This window comes from Ranitomeya variabilis, chromosome 6, assembly GCF_051348905.1.
Source record: "Ranitomeya variabilis isolate aRanVar5 chromosome 6, aRanVar5.hap1, whole genome shotgun sequence".
Lineage (NCBI taxonomy): Eukaryota > Metazoa > Chordata > Amphibia > Anura > Dendrobatidae > Ranitomeya > Ranitomeya variabilis.
This window is the reverse complement of record NC_135237.1, coordinates 45,450,720-45,477,899: the sequence shown is the minus strand read 5'-3', so window position 1 is coordinate 45,477,899 and position 27,180 is coordinate 45,450,720. Positions and strand designations below refer to the sequence as shown.

The 27,180-nt window shown below is 42.8% G+C and overlaps 1 protein-coding gene across 2 annotated transcripts in view; it reads left to right on the top strand.

Moving 5' to 3' along the window:
- Window positions 1-27,180, top strand: part of C6H10orf67 (chromosome 6 C10orf67 homolog) — a 147,592-nt gene that overhangs the window by 16,222 nt on the left and 104,190 nt on the right. For both annotated transcript variants that reach the window (XM_077268363.1, XM_077268364.1), the window contains exons 3-5: window positions 4,550-4,693; window positions 6,991-7,065; window positions 13,828-13,989. In XM_077268363.1, coding sequence (XP_077124478.1) covers window positions 4,550-4,693; window positions 6,991-7,065; window positions 13,828-13,989 — 381 coding nt within the window. The remainder of the gene's footprint in view (window positions 1-4,549; window positions 4,694-6,990; window positions 7,066-13,827; window positions 13,990-27,180) is intronic.

Sequence of the window (27,180 nt, the reverse complement as noted above, 5' to 3'; positions counted from 1 at the left end):
GTCATTGTTCCTCAAATTCGATAGTGCTACTTTTTCTTCCTTTGTAAGATTGTTTTGACCATATTTATCTAATTGGAGTTTTTTGATGTCTCTACACGTGGTCTCAAAAAATATCTGTATGGTTGGAAACATAGAGAATTTGGGGTTTGCTTGTGATGGCAATCTGCCAGTAAAGCGTCTCCTACCCTGATCTCTGTCATTTTCAGTCAGTAGGTCCAGTAGGTCCCTAAAGATTTGTCTATCTTGGTCTGGTAGCTCATCCACTAGTGAGGGTTGGTGATACAACATTTTAAATGTTAATTGTCTACAGAAAAGGTAAATGTCTTTAGTTAGTTCAAATTTGTCCAAACCACTCATGTGTGAAAAAGACAAACCCCTTGTGAGTAGGTTGGTTTCTGTTTGAGTTAATTGGTATGTTGATAGATTAATGATACGGAACTCATTTGTGTGTTTATCTATGTTTTCCAAAGGATGATGGATATTTAGAACCGTTTCCGGTTGTTGAGACGCGTGGTTCGCTTCGAACTCGGGGACCAATGTCTCAGATTGCGGTTCTTTCTGACCCGGGTGTTTAGATTTTCGTCGCCCCCTTCTATGCTGCTTTCTCTGTCGCTTGTGTCTGTTGATAAAAAATCACTGCTAGCACTAGGTCCAGTGCCCATCTTGATTGGCCCCTCCCCTTTGTCTGTTGTTCTAATGGCGGTTCTCCCATTCCCTTGGTGAGACCATCTATACATCCTCTGTTTCTCCATATCTAATCTGTCACGCTGAAACTTGTTCTTTTTGCCTCTAATTATATCTTTTTCATATTTATCAATTATTTCCTTAAGATGAATTTGGAACGGCTGTATTTGAGTTTTACTGTCAAAAGATTCTAAATCCCTTTCTTTCTTTTTTATATCTTCTTTGATCTTCATTGATACTGATTTATCTTGATCTATCAGCATGTCTATGATAATATATGAGCATCTCTGTAGACCATTCTCCCAGGTAGTTTTAAACTCCTGGTCTACTTCCCATGCTGGGAATATTTGAACCCTAAGTCCCCGTGGCACCAAGCCTAATTTCTTGTACTCAATCAAACTCGTCATATTCCACCATGTTTTTGTCAATTTTTTGTGTAGATTAATTAAATCCTGTGTTAGACTTTGAAATTTGATAAGTGCTGTCCGTGGATAACGCTGCATTTATCAGCTGTCAGGTTCCTGTTAAAGGGAAGGTGCCATAAAAAACTTTTTTTCAACAATTGAAAAAAATGTAAAGTTTTACTGTTTTAATTTTTCTTAAAAAATATAGTTTGTTTTTAATGGAGTTAAATATGAAAAATTATTTTAAAATGTTTGGTATTTTCACTGTTAAGGGTCGAGCAGCTGCTGAAATTTGCTATCAAAACCTGGTGTACTCACATGTGGGCAGGGTCTGGTCACACGTGTGTGACATCACTCCTTCCCGCGCCTTCTGGGTGTTTGTAAAGGGATAAGACAGGATGAAGTCATTTTGTTGGTGACTGCCAGTGACACTGACAAGTAGACAGCGTCACCGAGGACGGCGGCATCACCAATTCTGTTAGTTGGTGCTGCTCTCTGTATCAAACCAGGGTTAAGTACATGGAGTGTATCACGTGTTGCAATTAAATCCAGCGTGTTTCACTCCGCATGTCTAGATATAGGGTTCAGTGTATTGTATCACATGATGGGATTAGATACACTGGTCTGGGGCATGTCTTGCATGATGGGATTAGATACACGGGTCTGAGACGTATCATCTATTCCAATGATTATATACACGGGTATGGGGCGAATCACCCATGTCCATGATGGGATTGGATACACTGGTCTGTGCTGTATCTCGCATGATGTGATTTGATATACCCATCTGGAGCGTATCTCGCATGCCCATGATGGGATTAGATACACTGGTCTGGGGCGTATAATGCATAGCAATGATTGGAATTGATGCATGTGTCTGAGGCATATCTCGTATGATGGGATTAGCTACATGAGTCTGGGGTGTATTATGCATGTCCATGATGAAATAAGATACACGGGTCTGGGATGTTTCACCCATGCCTATGGTGGGATTAGATACAGGGGTCTGGTGCATATTATTATTATTGCACCATTTATTCCATGGCGCTTTACATGTGAGGAGGGGTATACATAATAAAAACAGGTACAATAGTCTTAATCAATACAGGTCACAACTGGCACAGGAGGAGAGAGGACCCTGCCCGCGAGGGCTCACAATCTACAAGGGATGGGTGAGGATACAGTAGGTGAGGATAGAGCTGGTCGTGCAGTAGTTTGATGGATCAGTGGTTACTGCAGGTTGTAGGATTGTCAGAAGAGGTGGGTCTTCAGCTCTTTTTGAAGGTTTTGATGGTAGGCGAGAGTCTGATGTGTTGCGGTAGAGAGTTCCAGAGTAGGGGTGATATGCGAGAGAAATCTTGTATGCGATTGTGGGAAGAGGAGATAAGAGGGGAGTAGAGAAGGATATCTTGTGAGGATCGGAGGTTGCGTGCAGGTAAGTACCGGGAGACGAGGTCACAGATGTATGGAGGAGACAGGTGGTGGATGGCTTTATGCGTCATGGTTAGGGTTTTGTACTTGAGTCTCTGGGCAATGGGGAGCCAGTGCAGGGATTGACAGAGGGGAGAGGCCGGGGAATAGCGGGAGGACAGGTGGATTAGTCAAGCAGCAGAGTTTAGAATAGATTGGAGGGGTGCGAGAGTGTTAGAGGGGAGGCCACAGAGCAGGAGGTTGCCGTAGTCAAGATGGGAGATGATGAGGGCATGGACTAGGGTTTTTGCAGATTCTTGGTTTAGGAATGTATGGATTCGGGAGATGTTTTTGAGTTGAAGTCGGCAGGAGGTGGAAAGAGTTTGGATATGTGGTTTGAAGGAGAGATCAGTGTCAAGGATAACCCCAAGACAGCGAGCTTGTGGGACTGGGGAGAGTGGACAGCCGTTTACTGTAATGGATAGGTCCATTGGGGGAGGTCGCGTGAAATGGGGGAAAGATGATAAATTCTGTTTTGTCCATGTTAAGTTTTAGAAATCTAGTGTAGAAGAAGGATGAAATAGCGGACAGACATAGTGGGATTCTGGGTAGTAGGGTGGTGATATTTGGTCCAGAGATGTTGATCTGTGTGTCATCAGCATAGAGATGATACTGAAAACCGTGAGATTCTATGAACTGTCCCAGGCCAAAGGTGTAAATGGAGAAGAGCAGGGGTCCTAGGACTGAACCTTGCGGGACTCCGACAGATAGGGGGCGAGGTGAGGAGGTGGTGTGTGAGTGGGAGACGCTGAATGTCCGGTCTGCTAGGTATGACGAGATCCAGGATAGGGCCAAGTCTGTGATGCCAAGTGATGAGTGGGTCTGTAGTAATAGGGAACGGTCCACTGTGTCAAAGGCGGAGGACAGGTCTAGGAGGAGGAGGACAGAGTAGTGTCGCTTGCTCTTCGCAGTTAATAGGTCATTGGTCACCTTAGTTAGGGCAGTTTCAGTAGAGTGATGCGGCCAAAAGCCAGATTGTAAGCTGTCGAAGAGGGAGCAGGAAGAGAGGTGGGGGGACAGTTCAAGATGGACGTGTTGTTCCAGTAGTTTTGAGGCAAAGGGAGAAGTGATATTGGGCGATAGCTGGATACAGAGGAGGGGTGAAGAGAGGGCTTTTTGAGGATAGGTGTGATTGAGGCATGTTTGACCATGAGGGGAAAACAGTTGGTATCACGCAGGATTGGGATTAGACACGCGGGTCTGGGGCGTATCACACTGGATGGGGAATAGATACTCTGGTCTGGGGCGTATCACGCAGGATAAGGATTAGATACACAGGTCGGTAGCAGCCCACAGCCGCCCCAGAATTGGGGAATCACATTAGATGTGCCAATTCTGGCGCGTAGCCTCGGCTTTTCCTGATAGCCCTGGGGCGGTGGCAAGCAGGGTAATGGGGCTTGGGGTTGATGTCAGCTATGAATTGTCAAACATCACAGCTGTCATCAAGCCCTGGTGTTAGTAATGGAGAGGGGCCTATAGACCCCCTCATTACTAACCCAATAGATTAGCCGGGTCTGTGCGTTGCTCCACAATGGTTGTGTCATGCCAGGCCAGCTAATCAAAAGAAGAGCCGAGGATGCTGTAAGGCAGGAGGTCCTGTCCAGCGGCCACAGATTACTGACATGCTGCTGGATCTGGTCCTTCGAATTGATTCGGACCATCTCTAATAACAGCATAATTTATCATTAAATCCACAGCTCCGATCAATTTCCACTGTGGATTTTCTCTGCAGCGTGCGGTTGAGACTTTGTAAAACCACAATACTGATCCTGTACTATGTAGCTGTATATCTGACCTACGGACATATCCTTAGTCTGTGCTATTCTTCAGCCTGGTCCTCCCCTTTCTCTGATTCCAAGGCGTTTAACATAAGAAATATCAAAAATAAGGGTCTCCAGGCAAATTAGCAAATAGTTTTGCATTCTGTCTGTCCCCTGTGTTTTGCTAATGTGCTGAATATGTTTTTGCTTCTCTTCTCGGTCTTATTCTAGTCTCTCGACACTTTGAAGAAAGATGTCGTTTTGCAAAAAAACGTTCTACAAATGGAATATAATCAGAAAATTGAGGCTCAAGCACTGGAGCTTTACAATCGTATGAATGATACTGTGCGGGATCTGGAAATGGTTCACAAAAAGGTAACGTTAATTATTGTATAGCTTGTATATAGGGTATGTAAGGGGGTCTCACAGACAAGCCGCCATAGTACAGTGCTGCCCAAAGTTTGCCGCTTCAGTGTTTTTAGATTTTGTAGTCGGATGTTTCTTCGTTCACTGAAGTACAGTTATCAGCATTTCAGAAGTTTTTACACTTATTGACAAAAACATCAAGTTTATGCAAAGGCTCAATATTTAGTGGTGATAACTCTGATTCTTCAAGATTTCTCCAATTCGCCCTGACATGACTCCTGTCTTCTGGGGGCGAAAGGATGGAGACCACGTCAGAAGGCATAAGTGATAACTAAATGGATTGGTGAAGAAAATGTTGACATTTTGGGTCCATGGCCCGGAATACCATTGATATTCTGTGATTAATCCTGAGAAAAGCGGGTGAACAAATTAAAACACAGAAAGGGTCGGTCCAGACGGCTGTACATTCTCTCCTCTGAGAAAATCGGGCCGATTATACAAACGACACTCTGATCAGAGTATGAACATAGTGTGATCCGAGTCTTTCACACTGTGAGAAGAAAATGGAGAACAAATTGTCTCCATTGTGTCCGTGTGTAGAATTTCGACTGCACTCAGATGTCATCCGAGTGCAGTCCAATGATTTCCACGGACTCATTGACTTTCATGGCCGAGTCCGAATAGCCAATACAAATCGTGCGTGCTGCAACTTATTTTCTCAGACTCTGTCCGAGGAAAATAATCGGACATGAGTCAAACATTGGTCTGGCTGCGATCCAAGGTTTTGTCAGATCGGCTCGGATCAATAATACGGTTGTCTGCACCTGCCCAAATTGTGATACACTCCAAGCACTAATTAGGCAAGAATAGGCCATTATCAGTCAGGATTTGGCTCAGGTTGAAGGGCAGAAGTCTTGAAAAAATAAGGGTCAGCACTGTAAATCTTTAGTCCTTGCATAAACTTGATGAATTTATAAATAAAAGCTTAAAAACTTCTGAAATGCTGATAATTGTACAGTATTAACTGTGGAAACTTCTGGCTAAAAGATCTAAAAACACCGAAAATTAGCAGTATGAGAGCACAAGACACAGCACAGGTTACCTGCATCATAGCTCAGGTTACACTATACGTCATACACCTACAATAGTGGGAACTGGAGGGACAGCTTCTGCCTCTTAGAGGACAATTTTTATTCTTCGGGTGGTAAAACTCTTTTATATTCGGCTTATAAACATGAACCCCTTACCACGCCTGAGAATTGGAGCTGTGACCTCGAGCTGTGCAGACTGAAGCTCTTTTTATAATTTACATACAGCTAACAAAATATCTGCATTTTCCGCAGACCGAACCACCCAGGGCCTTATTGTCACTTATTATGTATGTATGATTTATCTATTCCATATTCCACATCTGTATTCTGCACTCCGCAGGTTGCCAGGGGGAATCTCCTCTTTGGTTAGCCATATAGGATGCTTTTTAGCTCGCAGATATTTGCTCTCCTTTTGGGCTCGCTCACACTGGCATATAAATCGGACAAGGGGAACCTAAAAAAATTATATGGGGTCCCCCCCTATTTTTATTAACCAGCTAAGGGAAAACAGACAGCTGTGAGCTGGTGTTATTAGTCTGGGAAGGGGCCAATATCCATGGACCTTCCCAGCCTATTAATATAAGCCTGCAGCTGTCTGCTTAGCCTTTGCTGGTTATTAAAAGTAGTGGGAACCCCATGTAATTTTTTTAGGTTCCCCATTTTTAATAACCAGTAAAGGCTAAGCAGACATCTGGGGGCTGATATTAATTGGCTGGGAAGCTTCATGGTTATTGTCCCCTTCCCAGACTAATAAGACCAGCTCACAGGTGTCTGCTTTTCCTTGGCTGGTTATTAAAAACAAGGAGACCCCTGTGCCATTTTTTTTTATTATTTAATAGGTTAAATAAGGTTAAACACTCTTTAGTGTTATATGAAAAACACTAAAGGGTGCTAGTTTATATGTAAGGGGCTTGTGACATTACATATCTGCAGAACATCTATCCTATTTATTCTATCTATCTCTATCTATTCTATCATCTATCTATATATAAGATTGCTTTATTAGTTTTGTAAACTAGCTTTAAATTGCTTAGAGAATTACAGTTTGTAAAATCTGATGTTAAAAATGCATTGCATACGGATTGTATATACATGTCATACACATGTCTTCCTACTTTTCTGGCTCAACATCAGACCAATTTTTTTTTTTTATATACGCTAGTGGAACTTCAGCCTTAAACTGTAAAACCATTTTTTTCCATCTGTGATTTGCAGAAAGTCTCGACACTTAGGAAAAGCTTTCAGCAGCAGCTGATCGATGCCCTCGCTGTAATAAGATCCAAGTATGAGGTGAGTGCGGCACCACAAAGGTGAGGAGTTCTAGCCCTATTGCAGATTTGGTAAATCTACATTATTTTTTTTATTTTTTTTATAAATTGACATATATTGTGGCATTTTGCATGATTTCCTTTAAAGGAGTTAAAATTGGACAAAATTGACCCTAAGTTATAAAATAAATAAATTTGCTTTTACTGTAATAATCCTTTCCAATACTAATGTCAGAATCACTCAGTTCTACTGCTTTTACTGTAAAGAATCCTTTCCAATATTGATGTCAGAGTCACTGTTTCTCTATACATAGAGAATATACCCCGGTCATTTGTACAGTTCTGGGAGTAAATAAATCTTGAGGCTTCTATATACATGTTTACATGCAATATGATGAAGTCTTAGGCAGCGTGCTTGGGATGAGGTCTTTTTTTTTTTCTGTCCGTAAGCATGCCTTTGTCTATATCAAAAAATAAAAGGCGCTTTGTGGCCTATTCATTTCACAAGTCATTTTTGGCCTTTAGCATTAAAGTTTCAGAAATTTCCTTTAACCCCTTACCACCACCATCGAGTGTTTTTACAATGGCCATTAAGGATTCTTCTGACGTTCCACCACAGAGTTGGGATCTCCCTTCTCTGAGTGTTTCAATAGTCTGCGCTCCGCATGCTGCAGATTATGTGTCTATACACTGGAGTGGTGCCAGAGTTTGGCATTTCGGCGTGTGACCAGCGTGACCCATCGCATGTATGAACGAGGCTCTTTGATGATGGTAGACACGATAAACGCTCCTGCTTTTTTTTTTTATTTGTATCCATGATTTTAGTCATTCTTTTGACAGTTATGCTATAAAGGAAAATAAATGGAAGTTGTGAGCTCGGGAGAGAAAGCTGAAGTTCAGCATGCCGGACACGCGCACAAAGATCATCGCCTCCACCTGTCAGCGCTCTCCTGTCATTAAAGGGGTTTTCCGTTTTCAGAAAACCTCCCCGTTCCCAGGTGCAGGTTGTTGTTAAAGAAAAAAAAAACAAACAAACCCTTCCTGGGTCCATCACCATCTCTCCACTGCTGCTCCTGGTGTCTGCTATTGTCTACAGCGCTGACATCACGTTGACAGCGCTGCAGCCAATCAGCGATGTCACTGAATGGCTGAAGAACTGTCGATTTGACGTCAGCGCTGTGAGAATCACCTGGCTTGATGAATCGCCCCCATGCAATCGCTCAGAAAATTACTTATCGTTTAAATCAAGTTGTAATGTTAAATATATATATTTTTTTAAATATTTGATAATGTTCCTTTTTTTTCAATATCACGGTCTTTAAAAAATAAAATAATAAAAAAAAGGCAATTTTGACAATGGCCACTAGGCATGATACTATACTCATCCTTCTTTTTCTGTATAGAAGATTTTTCAGCAGTCTCAGTATCACCACAGACAGGATTACAATGGCAGATAAGAGCTTCACAAACAGTAGGTAAAAGGATCAATCATTCACAATTTTCACAACTTTCCACCGCACTGATCTTTGTCCCAATAAGACCATGCGTAGGAAATACTTCTGTGCAAAGAAATAGGGTGTGGAAGGAACAGGAAGAAGGAGTCTAATATTAAGCCTAGTGGTCAGTGTGAAAATGTAGTGTGACAGTGTCACTGGCAGTGTACGTGAGGGGAGATATGTGTCATGAAGATTGCGTTCTTTCATGATCTAGAAGCCCATACGTTTCTCTTCAGCATGCTATGTGCTGAAGGAGTTAATCGGCCATGATAAGGGACAGGTTTGTAGGTGAGTAGGTCAGAGATGGGTGGGACGCCTACTCACCATATCTCCACCTCAAGGCTGTGGCTGGGATGTTAAATGTACAGCCACGTTTTTTTTTCTCTGTGTTGTGGTTTGGAGAGGAGAGACTCCAGACGTGGCTCCAGGTGGAGCTGAAGACACCTGGTGGTCTGAGCGGGCGAACCCCCCAGATATAAGGACTTTGCAGTACATTATCTTTTGTTTTGCCGTTATGCCAGAAAGGCCATGTTTACTGTGCTGAACCCTTCTACAGTTTATGCTGGACCATAATAAACCAGCATGGGATCTACCACAAGAAGCGTTCCTGTGTCTACCTTTGCAAGCAGCTGAGTGAGTCAACCCCTCACAGTAGATAGTGATCTGAAAAATATTATCAATAATGTAAAAAAAAAAAAAAAAAAAAAAACATTCAACATAAAATCCTGATTTAAACAATTGGTCATTTTCTTATATCACATTCCCTTTAAAAGGGGTCTTTCTTATCTACAACTTTTTAAAATGAAAACAAAGACGGTAACACCCTCACTCACAATTCCTCGCCCACCCCAGCACTCTCCTACCTACCACACATTCAGAAATCTACATGCTATTAATCCTCACACACTTTCAGACTCCTTACACTCATCACTGTCACCAGTCTCCTCTTGTCCCTGTCCTGATCTGGCTGTACATTACTTCAATGACACTCTTAGAAGCACCCTAGACCAAGTAGCTCCCCTCACCTTCAGAACCTCCAAACACAGAGTGAAACAGCCCTAGCTCACATCGCAAACCCGATTCCTCCAGCGATGCTCCAGGTGTGCTGAACGCTTATGGAGGAAAACTCGCACCCCAGAAGACTTCTTGCACTTCAAATTTATGTTAAGGACCTATAACTCTGCCCTTCACCTTGCCAAACAGACCTACTTCACCACCCTGATCTCCTCACTATCCAACAACCCCAAGAAACTTTTTGACACATTTCACTCCCTCCTCAGGCCAAAAGCACAAGACCCTATCACAGACATTTGTGCTGATGACCTGGCCTCCCACTTTATAGAGAAAATAGATAACATCCGTCAGGAAATCCGCTCCCAGACACCAAGTGCAATGACTCCCATTCCTCCCTGCATCTCCCCTGGCTCACTCTCCACATTCGATCCCATCACAGAAGAAGAAGTCTCCAAGCTCCTCTCCTCTTCTCGTCCGACTACATGCACCACCGACCCCATTCCCTCACACCTCCTCCAGTCTCTCTCTCCAGTCGTCACAACTCACCTAACTGCAATCTTTAATCTCTCCCTCTCCTCTGGCATTTTCCCCTCCTCCTTCAAACACTCTATCATTACTCCATTACTAAAAAAACCCACCCTTGACCCATCATGTGCAAACAACTACAGACCGGTCTCCAATCTACCCTTCATCTCAAAACTCCTGGAGCGCCTAGTCTACTCCCGCCTTACCCGTTACCTCTCCACTCATTCCCTCCTAGACCCTTCACAGTCCGGGTTCCGCCCCCTACATTCAACAGAAACTGCACTCATCAAGGTGACCAATGACCTTTTGACAGCAAAATGTAACGGTGACCACTCTCTGCTCATTCTCCTCGATCTTTCTGCAGCTTTCGACACTGTTGACCACCCTCTCCTACTCTCTAGGCTCCAGTCACTAGGCATTAAGAACACTGCTCTCTCCTGGTTCTCTTCCTATCTTTCTGAACGCTCCTTCAGTGTTCTGTTCTCCGGCTCCACTTCATCTCCTCTTCCTCTCACTGTCGGGGTACCTCAGGGCTCAGTCCTTGGCCCCCTTCTCTTCTCCCTCTACACGGCCCCAATTGGACAGACCATCAGCAGATTTGGCTTTCAGTACCATCTTTATGCTGATGACACACAACTATACACATCAGCCCCTGACCTTACCCCCGCTGTACTACAGAACGCCACTGACTGTCTGTCTGCAGTCTCTAACATCATGTCCGCTCTCTATCTGAAGCTCAACCTCTCCAAAACTGAACTTCTTCTGCTCCCGCCTTCTACTAACCTCCCTAAATCTGACATTTCCCTCTCCGTGGGTGGCACCATAATAACACCCCGGCAGCAGGCACGCTGTCTGGGTGTCATGTTTGACTCCGATCTCTCCTTCACCTCCCACATACAATCTCTTGCCCGCTCGTGCCGCTTACACCTAAAGAACATCTCTAGAATCCGCCCTTTTCTCACCATGGAGACAACAAAAACTCTCACTGTCGCCCTAATCCACTCCCGTCTGGACTACTGTAACTCTCTTTTAATTGGCCTCCCCCTCACGCGACTTTCCCCTCTCCAGTCTATCCTTAATGCAGCAGCCAGGGTCGTCCATCTGGCTAATCGTTACTCGGACGTGTCCGCTCTTCGCCAGTCATTACACTGGCTGCCCATTCATTACAGGATACAATTCAAAGTACTTGTTCTCACCCACAAAGCTCTCCACAGTGCGGCACCCCCTTACATCTCCTCCCTCATTTCTGTCTATCGGCCTAACCGACCTCTGCGCTCTGCAAACGACTTTCGACTAACCTCTGCACTAATCCGTACCTCCCACTCCCGACTCCAAGACTTCTCCCGTGCTGCGCCAATCCTCTGGAATGCTCTACCCCAAGATATTAGGACCATCCACAACTTGCATAGCTTTAGGCGCTCACTCAAAACTCATTTGTTCAGAGCGGCCTATCGCGTTCCCTAATCAGTCATTTTATGTTTGTGTGTGTGTGTAGCCCATTCACTATCTCACCTACCCCCCACCCCCTGAAGATGGCTGGACCATCATTGTAAATACATCATTGTAAATACACACCTGTACTTTGTATCTCCCCACCTCATTGTAGATTGTAAGCTCTCACGAGCAGGGTCGTCTTATTTTGCTTTATTGCTGTATTGTTAACATTGTTACCTATGACTGTTGTGTTTGAAACTGTTAAACTGTAAAGCGCTGCGGAATATGTTGGCGCTATATAAATAAAGATTATTATTATTATTATTAGAATTGCATTTAGGCTAAGTGCACACGTTGCAGAATTGCCGCGGAAATTTCCGCGGCAATTCTGTGCCTCCTGCCGCGGGTATATCGCATGCAGAATTAGCATGCATATACCCGCAGAAAACTAGCGTTTTGCAAGCATAATTAGCTTGCAGAATGCTAGAGTTTTCCAAGCGATCTGTAGCATCGCTTGGAAAACTGTTTGACAGGTTGGTCACACTTGTCAAACATAGTGTTTGACAAGTGTGACCAACTTTTTACTATAGATGCTGCCTATGCAGCATCAATAGTAAAAGATAGAATGTTTAAAAATAATTAAAAAAATTAAAAAAATGCTTATACTCACCTGCAGACAGTGGATCTCCTCAACGGCGTCCGTTCCTATAGATGCTGTGTGTGTGCAGGACCTTCCATGACGTCGCGGTCACATGAGCGGTCACATGAGCGGTCTCGCGACCAATCACAAGACCGCGACGTCATCGCAGGTCCTTCACCGCACACCAGCTATAGGAACCGAAGCGGCAGCGTGCACCGGAGAGGCGGGAAGACTGCGGGGGCCATCGAAGGTGAGTATATCACTATTTTTTATTTTAAATTTTTTTTTTTTTTACCAATTATACGGTGCCCAAAAATAAAAAAAATACTTATACTCACCTGCAGACAGCGGATGGGTACCAACCGCACATGATCTGCTTACTTCCCGCATGGTGTGCACAGCCCCGTGCGGGAAGTAAGCAGATCAATGCACTCCTATGTGTGCAGAATTGCCGCGATTCCGCAAATTTAATGAACATGCTGCGTTTTTTTCTGGAATTCGATTCCGCTCAGGAAAAAAATGCAGCATGTGCACAAAAAATGCGGATTGCATTCTATTACATAGGATGCTTAATGTTAGCGGTTTTTTAGCGGTTTTATAGCATTTTTATAGCGAAAAACCGCGAAAAAAACGCGAAAAATGTGCTACGTGTGCACACAGCCTAAATGAAAAAAAAATCCCTTTCCAATGTGTTCTGTATTCCCTGTTGGTCTCAAATTCCTGATCCCTCTTGACACACAGGAAATTACTGCTCAGTCAGTGATTGGCTGCAGTGATCATGTGTTCCTAGAATGCTGCAGCAGAAAGTAGAGAGCTGCAGGGGAGTGGGCGGAGTCAGGACAGAGTGCTGAGGGATTGGTTGGGAAATTATTGCTTTTTTTTAACAAATTCTGAACCTTTTTTTGTTTAAAATATTCTGAATTAAAGGGGTATTCCCATCTCCAAAATCCTATCCCAATATGTAGTAGGTGTAATAATAATAATATTAGCAAATACCTCCAATTAGAAATGTAGGATAGTTCTTCTGATTCACTATGTCGCTTTTCTCGTGCAGGGCATCGCAGTAGCTTAAGTATACATGGTTATGACCACTCATTTAGCAATAGTTGTTAGTGGTCGTAACCATTGGTACCTAAGCTACTGCAGCGCCCTGCACATGGGATTATTGACATAGCTAATCAGAAGAACTATACTACATTGCTAATTGGAAGTATTTACTGATATTATTATTATTACACCTACTACATATTGGGGTAGGCTCTTGGAGATGGGAATACCCCTGTAAGTCAGTATAAAAGTCATACAGGGAAATTAATCAAAGGTTCTATTTATGCCAGGTTTGGAAAAGTATCAAGGTCGATTTGTTCTAGTTAATGCCTGGAATTTGTAGAAATGATCAATGCGCGTTTATAGTAGGTGCAGATTTCTGGCCAAAATGCACCACATTTATTGACTTATGTGCAGATTTTAATACATTTGGCACATCTTACTCCAGCATTGTTCTCTTTTGGGATTTTTAGAAGTCCTTCTCCATAGGGTTTTTGATGTCCTTCTCCATAGGGTTTTTGATGTCCTTCTCCATAGGGTTTTTGATGTCCTTCTCCATAGGGTTTTTGATATTTTCTTGCTACATTATTTGTCGCATTCACTGTATTTTACTTTTTTTTTTTAACAGAATCATTACAACACGAACTCAGACTTACTGAAAAGTGTCGACTCTCAGGCCGATTCTGCAAAAATCCAAGAATTGCGAAGAAAGATCATTGAGAAAGATCTGGTAATACAATCACTGGAAGCACAAATATCAGAAATGGTAGAATGTGAGCCACCGAAACAGGTAAGGAAGGTCGAGCCATGACTTGTCGCATCGCAATTAATGATGGAGGAATCGCTGATATTACGTCTGTTAATTGTACCATCGCTTATTCCTTCATTTACACCAATCAATCATGGTGGATAAGATCACGTATTGGAAATAAGTCAGGAAGACGGGCCGTCGCTGACATCCTCCAGGACTGAGCAATCATTCTTTAGCAGCTATGACCTAAGCCATGTCTTGTGAGTGCTGCAAAACCAGAAAATGTGCCTCCTATGTTGTGTAGGATAAGTGTTATATATATATACTGTGTATGTGTGTGTGTATATATATATATATATATATATATATATATATATATATATATAAAATGGAATTACGGGGACCGTTTAGTAGCATCATCTGTATTACCAACAAAGAATGAATATTCCTAAAGGGAATCCGTGATAACATCACTGTGTTATCTGCTATTGATTGATTGCTTTTTGCCTACACCGTGCATAGACAGAAAGCTGTCAATTAATGGTGGGAGGCGGGATAGCCAGAACTCATGAAAATTAAGGACTACATAGGGGCATGTGCACACTGCGTATTTTTCAGGCTGGTCCTCTTCCATAATCCACCAGAAAAAGTGCATGATTAACGCTAAAAATAATGATCATACTGCACATCAATGTAAAAACGACTTGCTGTGCACATGTTCAGTCGTTTGTAACCTCTTTTAACCACGTCACTCATGCAAATCTGTGAAGCGATTAAAAGAAGTGACCAAACCATTCTTCATGCAGAGTCTGCTTACTATGTTATACATAGAAATTTTTTAAAAAACAAAGTAGACACCAAAAAAAAAGCTTCAAGAAAAACGTCAGGGTTTCCCTGAAATGTCTTTTGCTTGTGAAATTCATCATGTACACTGACATCTAAAAGATGTCATGTGCACTCACCCTAACAGGAGCTTATCACTGAGAGCACTAGCAGAGCTGCAGCACAGGAAGCAGTGTTTTATCGAACCTACAACTAGCAGCCCAGCATGTGACACCCTGTTGAAATCGGAATCTCTGCCCCTACATCATGCTGTTCTCAGATCGGTTAGCAAAAACATGTCTACAAATTCTCTTTAAAAATCACAATGTCTGGTTGTATATATTGTAGCCAGTGAAGTTGTTGCTTTTGAACTACTTGTCTTTCGGAAGTAGCAGCATGATTTCAATGAGAACTGGGCTTCCAACAAACTTTGTCTAAATCAACAAAAGAATTTAACACCTTTTCGACCAATGACAGACATAGCATGTCATCAGCAGGTGTCAGTTCCCGCACTATGACTTGTGAGATGACACTTGTAAACAAGCAGTGACAGGTCCGTGCCGACAGCTGAGCAGAACGGGAAGAGGTAACCCATGCCACCAGTCCCCGCACTCAGAGGGTTGTGATTGGTCAGTCAAGCTGACTGACCAATCACAGCATGATCGCATTGGAGGTGCTGAAATATCAGCACCTCCTACCCGATTTCAGCAGAAGCTCCCCACTGCTTATGGTCGAGCTCCTGCTGTGACAGCCAGGGACGGTGCCAGCACCGCCCTTGGCTGTTTAACCCTCTAAATGCTGAGATTGAGAGTGATCTCAACACTTAAGAGGCATGGAGAGGGAGGAGGCTCCCTCTTTCTTCAGACTGGAGCCCCGCCTTCCCTTCCAAACCCTGACATGCTCCCAAACAGTAGTTTTCCCTCACATATAGAGTATCGGCAGACTAGGGAGAAAGTGCACAACAAAATTTGAGGTCCATTTTCTCCTGTTACTCTTGCAAAAATGCAAAATTTGGGGCTAAACGACCAATTTTGTGGGAATTTTTTTTTTATTTTTTTTATTTTCATGCCTCCATGTTATAAATTTCTGTGAAGCACCTGGGGGTTTAAGGTGCTCACCACACATTTAGATACATTCCTTGAGAGGTCTAATTTAAAAAAATCAGGTAACTTTTGAGGGGTGTCCGCTGTTTAAGCACATCAGGGGCTCTCCAAACGTGACATGGTGTCCACTCTCAATTCCAACCATTTTTGCGTTCAAAAAGTCAAATGGAGCTCTTTCCCTTCCGAGCACTGCCGTGCTCCTGAACAGTAGTTTTCCTCCATATATGGGGTATCGGTGTACTCAGGAGAAATTGCACAACTATTTTTGAGGTCCGTTTTCTAAGGTTAAAAACTGACTAACTAAGAAAAAAACCCTTTAAAATGTAACTTTTATTCGGTAAGTATAAAATGTATACCCCACCGGTGTTGAAGGTGTACTTGTGCATAGTAGCTTCCTAATATCAATAATAATACAAGGAGTAGATGCTTATAGCGAGGGACCAATACTATATCTTTGCCTCACTATGTTCCCCTAGAGAGATCAATAAATATTGATAACAAAATTCAAAAAAATCCTTAGTGGACTAACAATCAGTCCTATCTACAGTACTCCTCTCGGATGTCTGCACAATTCCTCAAACAAGGCAATTTAGACAAGGTATATACCCTTGAAAGTTATATACAAATGTATGCCTCCTATAGTGATTCCTATATTTGTGTTTAATAGACTTTGCATACAAGAACGCACGGTGTGCAGATATAGGTGCACTATCCCTAGCTCATGTACCTATCTGATACTCTACCTATTTGCGGGGGTTGGCACCCTAAGATGACGAGAAGTGGTGCCCCCGCTCGTACCATGGTTCTTCTTAAGCTCCTATTCACACCCTGGCAGTTCGCGATCGAAGAAACAGAAATCCAGATTTAAGGGTAGCTTAGTAAGTTATTCTTCTGATACTATACAAAAAAGTATCCAATATGTCAAAAAAGGGGGACTATTATGTAAAAGATAGGGATCGTTTGAACAAGCACACAGAGGAATCAAGCAAAAATTACAAACAGATATCTATAGGTGGATAAGTAAAAAATGCTAGATATGCCAAGGACACAATCAAGTGATAGAATACTGACAAGCAATATTTCTGTTTAAATTGATATCACACAAGTAGATCACTTTGGGTATGACAACCTAATAAATGTACAGATAGATATTGATCAACCATAGCTTCATATAAACGATAGTATGAATCATATTAATTACTAAGAAATCACAGGTACTGTCAGCAGTTAATTAGCTCATCAAGATGCCTGATGTAGCTATCCAAAAATAGCAGTGATATTAATGATTATATGTGCCTGGGCACCCCATGTCCAAACAAGATACAGATACATTTTTCTAAGGTTACGGTACCTTTTTTGTGAAGAAAAAAAAAAAAGTAAAATGTAATTTTTTTTCCTTCCACATTGCATTAAAATTCTTGTGAAACACCTGAAGGGTTAATAAACTTGTTGAATGTAGTTTTGAGGACTTTATGGGGTGCAGTTTTTAGAATGGTGTGACTTTTGGGTATTTTCTGTCATATAAGTCCCCCAAAGTCACTTCAAGTGTTAGGTGGTCCCTAAAAAAAAATGGTTTTGTAAATTTTGTTGGAATTATGAGAAGTCGCTGGTCAGTTTTTAACCCTTCTAACGTACTAATAAAAAACAATTATGTTTCAAACATTGTGCTGATGTAAAGTAGACATATGGGAAATGTAATTTATTAACTATTTTGTGTGACTTGACTCTTTGATTTAAGGGCATAAGAATGAAAAGTTTGAAAAATGTGAAATTTTTCAAACTTTTCACCAAATTTCCGCTATTCTCACAAATAAATGAAAGTCATGTCGAGCAAATTTTACAATAAAGTACAATATGCCGTGAAAAAGCAGTCTCAAAATCATTAGGATCAGTTGATTCTAGAGTTATCACACAAAGTGACAGTGGTCAGAATTAAAAAATGAGGCTTGGTCAATAATGTACAAAGTGGCTCAATCCTTAAGGGATTAAGAAACTGTCGTATTACATAGAAGTCTTCTTCTTTCTCCACTTATTAACCACCTCCGGCTGCCTGAATTTATCATCCATGCAGCTCAACACTATCTTGCTCAGGACAAGACAGACTGTCAACACAGTGAGGTGTCATGTTACACCTCCTATTATACTCTGTTGAGGGGGGAGAAGTGTGGAGCATAGTGAGAAAACAAACAGAAGGAGACATCGAAAGATCATGCTGAGCTTTCTAAAAAAAGTATTTTACCAATGTTGCCAAGCTTACCGTAAAGGGGTTGTCCATGATACGGTTCAAGTCTGCAGTCACTCTCTGATTGCAGACATGGAAATCATCACAGCCAGGGATGTCGAGTCGGTAAGCCAAACCTCCGACTCCTCAATTTCCCTGACTCCTGACTCCTCAGCACTGCCTCACTACTGAGCATGTACATAAAGTGCAGCACAGATTCATCTCAACTGCGACTCTACAGCACTGGTCACTACTGAGCATGTACGTAAAGTGCAGCACAGATTCATCTTATCTACGACTCTACAGCACAGCCTCACTACTGAGCATGTACGTAAAGTGCAGCACAGATTCATCTCATCTACGACTCCACAGCCCTGCCTCACTACTGAGCATGTGCATAAAGTGCCACACAGATTCATCTTATCTACGACTCTACAGCACAGCCTCACTACTGAGCATGTATATAAAGTGCAGCACAGATTCATCTCGTATACAACTCCACAGCACTGCCTCACTACTGAGTATGTGCATAAAGTGCAGCACAGATTCATCTCGTATACAACTCCACAGCACTGCCTCACTACTGAGTATGTGCATAAAGTGCAGCACAGATTCATCTCAACTAAAAGCCAGTATTCTTAGAACAGGAACAGAACAGACATTTATAGGACATTTCATAACTTTCCCAAATTCTTGTGAAAAAAATTACAGCACATCCTGTACTGAACGACTGTACCCAATTTATTATATATTTTCAGAGTTGGTCCATTTCATACCGACTCGAACTCCACCAAAATGGACATCGACTCTTGACTCCAGAGCCCTGCTCACAGTACACACAGTGCGTGCTGTCAGGATTCTCCAGGAATGGGCAGTCTTGTGGCCACGAGTATGTCATGTGCATACTTCCAACCACATTCTGACTAGACGTGTCTGACCTCGCTCAACTCACTTGTACTGAGTGAGGCCACTCACGTCTAGTCTGCATGTGTCCACATCTAAGCCAATCCCATACTTGTGATTGTACTCTGTGAGGATTCACATGTCTTCTGTCACAACGAATGACTGCAGATTTGAACCCCATACTTGGACAACCCCTTTAACACATAGCAGCACTGGGATATGATGGCACAAAAAAAGTGTAATTAAATACAATATCTTTTTCACATGGAGAGAAAGAAATACAACTGAAAAAAATTTGTGCAATAAGCGTCTTTTTTCTATTTAAATGCAAATGCGATTTACGCAGTATGCGTGTACATTGTCAAAAAATATATTCATTTTTATATCTAGTTTTTCAGATACCTTTTTTCCCTTCATTTTAAAAAGCAACTTGGATAAAATACAAGCATGAAAGTCCCCATCGCCATGTGATTTCTATTATTCTTTGTGAGGGGAAGAACACATACAACTTTGTGATCATTTCAATGCACAAGGTCTTCCCCATAGGTAAATAGAAGTATGGTGGTGACAGCCTTGTATAGCACAGGATGATGACAGCCTTGTATAGCACGTAATGGTAACAGCCTTGTATAGCAAAGGACCACAGGATGGTGACAGCCTTGAATAGCACAACATGGTGACAGCGTTGTATAGCACAGGATGGTGACAGCGTTGTATAGCACAGGATGGTGACAGCCTTATATAGCACAGGACGGTGAAAGCCTTGTATAGCACATGTCAGCCTCTCCAACAGAATCATTGGAAGCTTTACAGTAGTCGTGCCCTGTACAACTTCTCCCTCTAGTGGCAGACTTCAGAATACTTCTAATTAAGAATTGATCTTTTCGTCATACAGTCTTCAGCTCTGCTATGTGCAGGTCACTTAATACAATTACACCACAGGTAAACCAACTGGCTGGACAATAAAACAATGACCATCTGCTAATATTGCAGATTTGGACTTGCAACTTTTGGAAACTTCATGAAGCACCAAGAGGCCTTATATTGCTGGCATAAGTCCGCAAGGACAGGGTCCTCTCACCTCTGTACCAGTCTGTCATTGTAAATTTGTTTACTGTAAACAATATCTATAACCCTGTATGTAACCCCTTTCTCATGTACAGCACCATGGAATTAATGGTTCTATATAAATAAATAAATAAATAATAATAATATTTTAGTTTTAAGCAGAAAATAACAATTGACAAGTGAAAAGAAATAAGTTTTCTGATCTTTTCCTACTATAAGTAATGTGGCTAAGAGCAGGAGCTATAGCTATGTTCTATCCTATTTTGTCCAGTTCGTGAATAAGACTCTTAAGACTGCAGCAAAATAAAGACTGTTTATTTAGAAAATCAGTACCACTCATTATTCTGTAAAGTTAGCAAATTTCCAATGTAAAATTTAGTATAGTAGCGTGTTTTTTGATCATATAATATATAGTGTGACTATCACGACACAGCTGTCGGGTGACCTGGGACCAGGGGCTCCTTCCCTGTCCCTAACACTAGGGGGCGCCCTAGCTCGCCCTATTCGCAGGGATACTTCTGAAGGTGAAGATGCCGGGGCCTCCAACTTTGCCTTATCTCCTGAGTCAGCCCTCCGTCTGTTCTTTCCCCCGTCCAGGGAAGAGGGGCGTTACTGTGCACCGTAGTACACCAACACAACAAACAAGGCAACACAAACAAGGGTTAACAGAAAACTCCAGGCATACAAATTATTCACTTACATATAACAGAGGAATGCACTGGGGCGTGGAGGTAGGGAAATAAACAAAAGTAGAGAAGAATAGGGAATTCCCACACTTACAAACCAAGCAAAAGTCACAGATAACTGCTCCAACACCTTCTCATATGTAGTCCTCTCCCTCCTGAAGCCATGCAGCAAATGCTAGTTCTGACAAGGACTTGCATCAGAGCCCAGATTATAAAATGAAGAAGTGCTTTTTTTCATCTCCGGAGTAGGAGTAATCAGATGCTGCGGTCTTCTGGCTCCACACTGTCGCGGTAACCCCGTGACAGTGCCTGGATGACTTCAATGTGGCTCTGGATGAGTTTTGTGTGGCACCCAGACAGTTTTGTGTGGCTTCCAAGATCTTTGTGACTGTGGATGAGCGTTATGTGACTTCTTGTGAGTTCAGTAGTGCTATCATTGAGATCCAAGTGGATGACAATGAGATTTGAGTGACTCCCGATGAGATCCTACTGAATTCCTATGAGATCCGAGTGGCTCCTGATGAGGTAGGAGTGGCTCCTGATGAGATCTGAGTGACCCTGATGAGATCCGACTGAATCGCAATGATATCCGAGTGGCTGTTGATGAGATCCAAGTGGCTCCCCATGAGATCCAAGTGGCTGACAATGAGATCTGAGATCGGAGTGAATCCCGATGAGATCTGAGTGGCAGACAATGAGATCTGAGTGGCAGGCAATGAGATCTGAGGGACTCCCAATGAAATCTGATGGGCTCTCTATGAGATCTGTGTGAATCCCAATGAGATCCAAGTGAATCCCGATGAGATCCGAGTGGCAGACAATGAGATCTGAGGGACTCACGATGAGATCTCAGTGGCTCCCGATGAGATCCGAGTGGTGACAATGAGATCTGAGGGGCTCCCGATGAGATCTGAGTGGCTCCTGATGAGATCCAAGTGAATCCCGATGAGATCCGAGTGGCAGACAATGAGATTTGAGGGGCTCATGATGAGATCTCAGTGGCTCCCGATGAGATCCGAGTGAATCCTGATGAGATCCGAGTGGCAGACAATGAGATCTGAGGAACTCCTGATGAGATCTGAGTGGTTGACAATGAGATCTGAGGAGCTTCTGATGAGGTCCGAGTGAATCTCAATTAGATCTGAGTGAATCCTGATGAGATCCGACTGGCAGACAATGAGATCTGAAGGGCTCCCGATGAGATATAAATGGTTCCCGATGAGATCCGAGTGAATCCGATGAGATCCGAGTGACAGACATTGAGATCTGAGGGATTTCTGATGAGATCCTAGTGAATCCGTATATTATACGAGTGAATCCCTATGAGATCCGAGTGGTAAACGATGAGATCTGAGGGGCTCCTGATGAGATCCAAGTGAATCCCAATGAGATCTGAGTGGCTGATAATGATATCCAAGTGGCTCCTGACGATATCAGAGTGGCAGACAATGAGATCTCAGGGGCTCTCAATGAGATCTGAGAGGCTGACAATGAGATATGAGGAGCTAATGATGAGATCCGAATGAATCCCAATGAGAGCAGAGTGACAGACAATGAGATCTGAGGGGCTTCCGATCAGATCTGAGCGGCTCCCGTTGAGATCCGAGTGAATCTGGATGTCATCCAAGTGAATCCCGATGAGATCCGAGTAGCTGACAATGAAATATGAGGTGCTCCCGATGAGATCCGAGTGAATCCTGATGATATCCGAATGGCTGACAATGAGATCCGAGTGGCTCCCGATGATGTCCGAGTGGCTCCCGAAGATATCAGAGTGGCTGATAATGAGATCCCAATAGCTCCCGATGATATCCAACTGGCTGACAATGAGATCTGAGTGGCTCACAATGAGATCTGAATGGCTCACGATGAGATCCGAATGAATCCGGATGTCATCCAAGTGAATCCCGATGAGATACAAGTGGCAGACAATGAGATCTGAACGGCTTCCGATGAAATCTGAGTGAATCCCGATGATATCTGAGTGGCTAACAATGAGATCTGAGGGGCTCCCGATGAGATGCGAATGGCTTTTGATGAGATCTGAGTGACTCTTGATAAGATCTGAGTGGCTCCCCATGAGATCCGAGGGGCTCCCCATGAGATCCAAGTGGCTCCCCATGAGCTCTGAGTGGCTCCCCATGAGTTCAGCAGTAATACTAGCAATCTTTATATGCCGTTCTGAATCTGGGGTAAGCTGGGTTACAGTTACATCAGTATAATGTTATTATTTATTTATATAGCACCATTAATTCCATGGTGCTATACATCACACGGGGTTACATCAAAATACAAATAACACTTACAGTAGATAAACTAACAATGACAGACTGATACAGAGGGGAGAGAACCCTGCTCTTGCGGGCTTACATTCTACAGGATTGTGGGGAAGGAGACAGTAGGTTGAGGGTTGCAGTAGCTCCGATGGTGTTGAGGTGGCCGTGTGGTCATTGCAGGTTGTAAGCTTCTTTGAAGAGATGGGTCTTCATGTTTATTTTGAAGAATCCAAATGTGGTGGATAACCGGACGTGGTGGGTCACAGAATTCCAGAGGATGGGGGATATTCGGGAGAAGTCTTGGAGGCGGTTGGGTGAGGAGCGGATAAGTGTGGAGGAGAGAAGGAGGTCTTGGGAGGACCGGAGATTACGTGAGGGAAGATATTGAGGGATTAGTTTGGAAATATACGGAGGAGAAAGGTTATGGATGGCTTTGTCGGTCAGTGTTAGTAGTTTAAACTGGATACGCTGGGAAATTGGGAGCCAGTGATGTAAATTGTAAACCAATGTAAATCTTTATTTGCTGTTCTGAATCTGGGGAAAGCTGGATACAGTTACATCAACGCTGCTTATCCATTCACCCACCCACTCCATGTTTGGTGCCTTTAGTCGGAAGTATATTTTAGGAGACCTCCAAATGTATGCCTCCAACAGAAGGAACGTGCCCCACTGGCATACACGCAGATATGTCACGTATAGGACCCCTACAAACAGGCACCCTACACCCCAGCTTTGTACAGCCCAGAGAACCTATTAATATATAGCACTGTCGTCTATATTATGGACGCAGCTTCATCTCCATCCATTTCATATAAACCCTGTATTGTAGCAATCATCAAGGGCTTCATATATCTATGTAGAGGTTCCTGACATATAACATAGGAGATGGAACAGATACCCGCATCAGATTATTACGTCCTTGCTCCGCACTGCTCACAATCTAATCTAGACCGCCGCTTCTCCAGAATCCAGTGCTGTGGACAGATGGCACAAAGAAGACTATAACAAAACCTGAAAATTAAAGTGTAACAGACGACTGTAGCTACAGAGGACCGGCTCTTTGTTCATCTTGCTAATGAGCATCTTCATAAAGGCTAGAGACTGAATTGTTAATTACATGCTGTTCCCTGCTACGACAGACGATGGCGCAAGAGCAGCAGTTACTCAGGGGCTGTGGTCAGACTATATATCAGACTGTTCTACAGTGGTGGTCCTGTTTCACAAATAGGGGGGTGTCCCACATGGAATACCTTAGGCACTCTACACATCTTACATGCATTTTGCAGTCATTAATCACAGGGGTTAAATGGGTGTTGGGGGAAATAATGCCAAATTTTAAAAAGAATGTGCATCAGATTAAAAAAAAGAAAGGATTTACACATTTCTAATGAGCTCTTAAATAATCTCAAGATCTCTACTTGCAGTCAATGAATGGCAATATTCTTGTGACCATGCTGAGACCTCTAGAGACCTAATAATTGATCTAATTGAGAATTGATTCTACGTTCACACCTCCGCATGGTGCTGGAAATGTGTGGCGCTGGTATGGCGGGAGCTTAGGAGCTGCACACGTACCATTCTATATGGTTTTAGTAATTACCAGGATTTCACATAACTCCGATCCCGGCAGTTAAACCCCTAAGATGCAGCTGTCAATAGTGAATGCAGCAATGGTGTGACAGCTGGGGGTTTTATGAATACCCCTAGATTTGCCATCCATGCCCTCCTGCCAGAGATGGTGCCTAATAGAATGCCAGTCATAGTTACACTGTTTGGCACCATACATTGAGGCAGTTTTTATAACTCATGGTTCAGTCCCTTAGTGGGAATGTAAATGCAAAAATTTAAAAACGTAAAAATGTAAACAAAGAAACAAAATTAAGGAAATCTGTGAGCGCTTTTCTCCTTTTCGAACTAGTATTAGTGCCAGGTAGGGTCTTTAGCTGTGTAAACAACTGAGAAAAGCAAGAAATCACAATTTTTTATTTTACCATATGCTAATGAAATTGCATGTGTTCAATGGGTGGTCCCAAGCCAAATAAATGCTCAGGTTCCCCTCTGTAAACCTGGTCTGCCCTGACAACTTTGTCTTGATTGATTGCTTCAGCATTTGTCATTATCTTCAGTGCTGGAATGTTGCGCATTTATTGAGAGATCCCAGGCATGCGCAGTGAACTCCCTGCCCAGGGCGCTATACCAAGACTATTAGGGCTCAGTACAGTTTCATAGTTTTTAAGGTTGAGGTTAGACAAATTAAGTCCATCGATTTCAACCTATAGCCTAACATGTTGATCCACAGGAAAGCACAAACCCCACTGGGCAGACACTAATAGGGGGAAAGTGACATCTCGATTCCATATATGGCAATTAGACTAGTTCCCTGGATCAACGCCCCATCACAGAATGCAGCACCCATAACCTGTAATATTATATTTGTCAAGAAAGGCATCCGGACCCTTCTTGAATTGTATAAGTGATTCATCCATTGTAACCACAGTGCAGCATTCATTTTAGGAAAACGTATTTCTGACACACAAAAAGCTGTCTCCAAATCCTCCCACTACCTTTGTTTTTTAAGCTCCATTTTAGCCCCCTGCAATCATCTTTGTAGTTTTCTATTTTTTTTACATCCTGAACTTCCAAAAATGTTTCCTGCTCTACTTGTGGACTACATTTCCAAAGAGGCAGAGCACTATCTGTCCCACAGCTCACACCCTCCCACCCTCAGGGCTCGCTCACTCTACCTACAAAGCACCATCCTGAGACTCAAATATAGTCTCAAGATGGATCAATCGCTGCACACATAGTTTCTGCCTCATAATATTCCTCTCACTTCACATCTATATTTCTATGCTAAACAAGCAGATGGGATGGTGTATTTAAATGACTGGCTACAGCTTTGTGCGCAGAGCCGCGATACTTAGTTTAGACTGTCATTCTGTGCTGGCAGAGTCGCTTTAGGCACCCACACCATGCAGCTTAGTATGAACATATTAGGACAAACTAATATTCCTATAACCAAAAAGTATCTGGACGAATATGAGAGAGTCACCTAAGTACCACAAAATAAACCAAAAGAAAAATGGTGCTACAAAATATCTCACAACTTTATATCAACTTTATCAAATATAAAATATAACAGATTTTGTTAAAAAACAGAGTAGCTCAACGCATAGACAGAAAAGGGCCCATGTGCCCTTTGCAGCCCAAGAGCTCCTAAAAATGCATCTCCTTTGGAGGTAGAAATGGGCCCCCTTACCTCTTGGGCCCCTGTTTGGCTGCACCAATGGTATGTTTTTGCCCCTGGCTCAATGGGGGGCTAACAACAAACCTCTCAAGGCTATAAACAATAAAGTTTGTATGCCCACATATCAATTGCAGTACATTCCCTATTGGTTAACATATTCATATAGGGTATAGGAGGCAAACCTACATAGTAATAATGTGGAGCCCTGTTAGGTGAGTAGCCCTATGCCCCAACGCGCGTTTCACCAATCGTCATCAGGTGGCATGTCCAAAGTGTGAACATATCCTAAGTCTGGACTCACAATTAAGCTAATGATGTCACTGTTATTATATTTACATACTGGGCTAGAACCAGCACCCAGTGAGTCCGGGCGTAGAAGCCCAGTATGCCCAGATTTCAACTTGTAACATCCACATGTATGGTGCATGTGCACACTGCATGTATGGAGCTGAGCCTGCTCAATGCAGTGTGGCTGGTGTCTGTGTTAAACAGCTGGCTCTTGAGTCTAACTGCTGTGAGCAAAGTTAGCTCCTATAGCAGATCGTGTATACCTGTTTTTATGCCTTTGGCTGAGCTTCATTGTAGAGAGGTAGTCTCACGTAGTTGTCACGTAGTGACTAGGGGATGTGGGCATCTACTTGATCCCTAGAACTAGGGGGCGCCCTAATCTATCCCTGTCTCCCGGATTAACCAGCAGGTGGAGATGCCGGGGTCCCTTAGCTTGCTAAGCTCCTATCTTAAGTCTTATCTGATGCCTCCACCACCCAGGGAAGTGAGGGTCCAAAATGTATAGGAAAACGTCAGACAGAGGTAAACTGCAATCATACAAATATACTCGCAAACAAGAGTGTAACACAGGGGAGGAATAGGTAGAGTAAACTAAATAGAGGATCAGGATGAACAT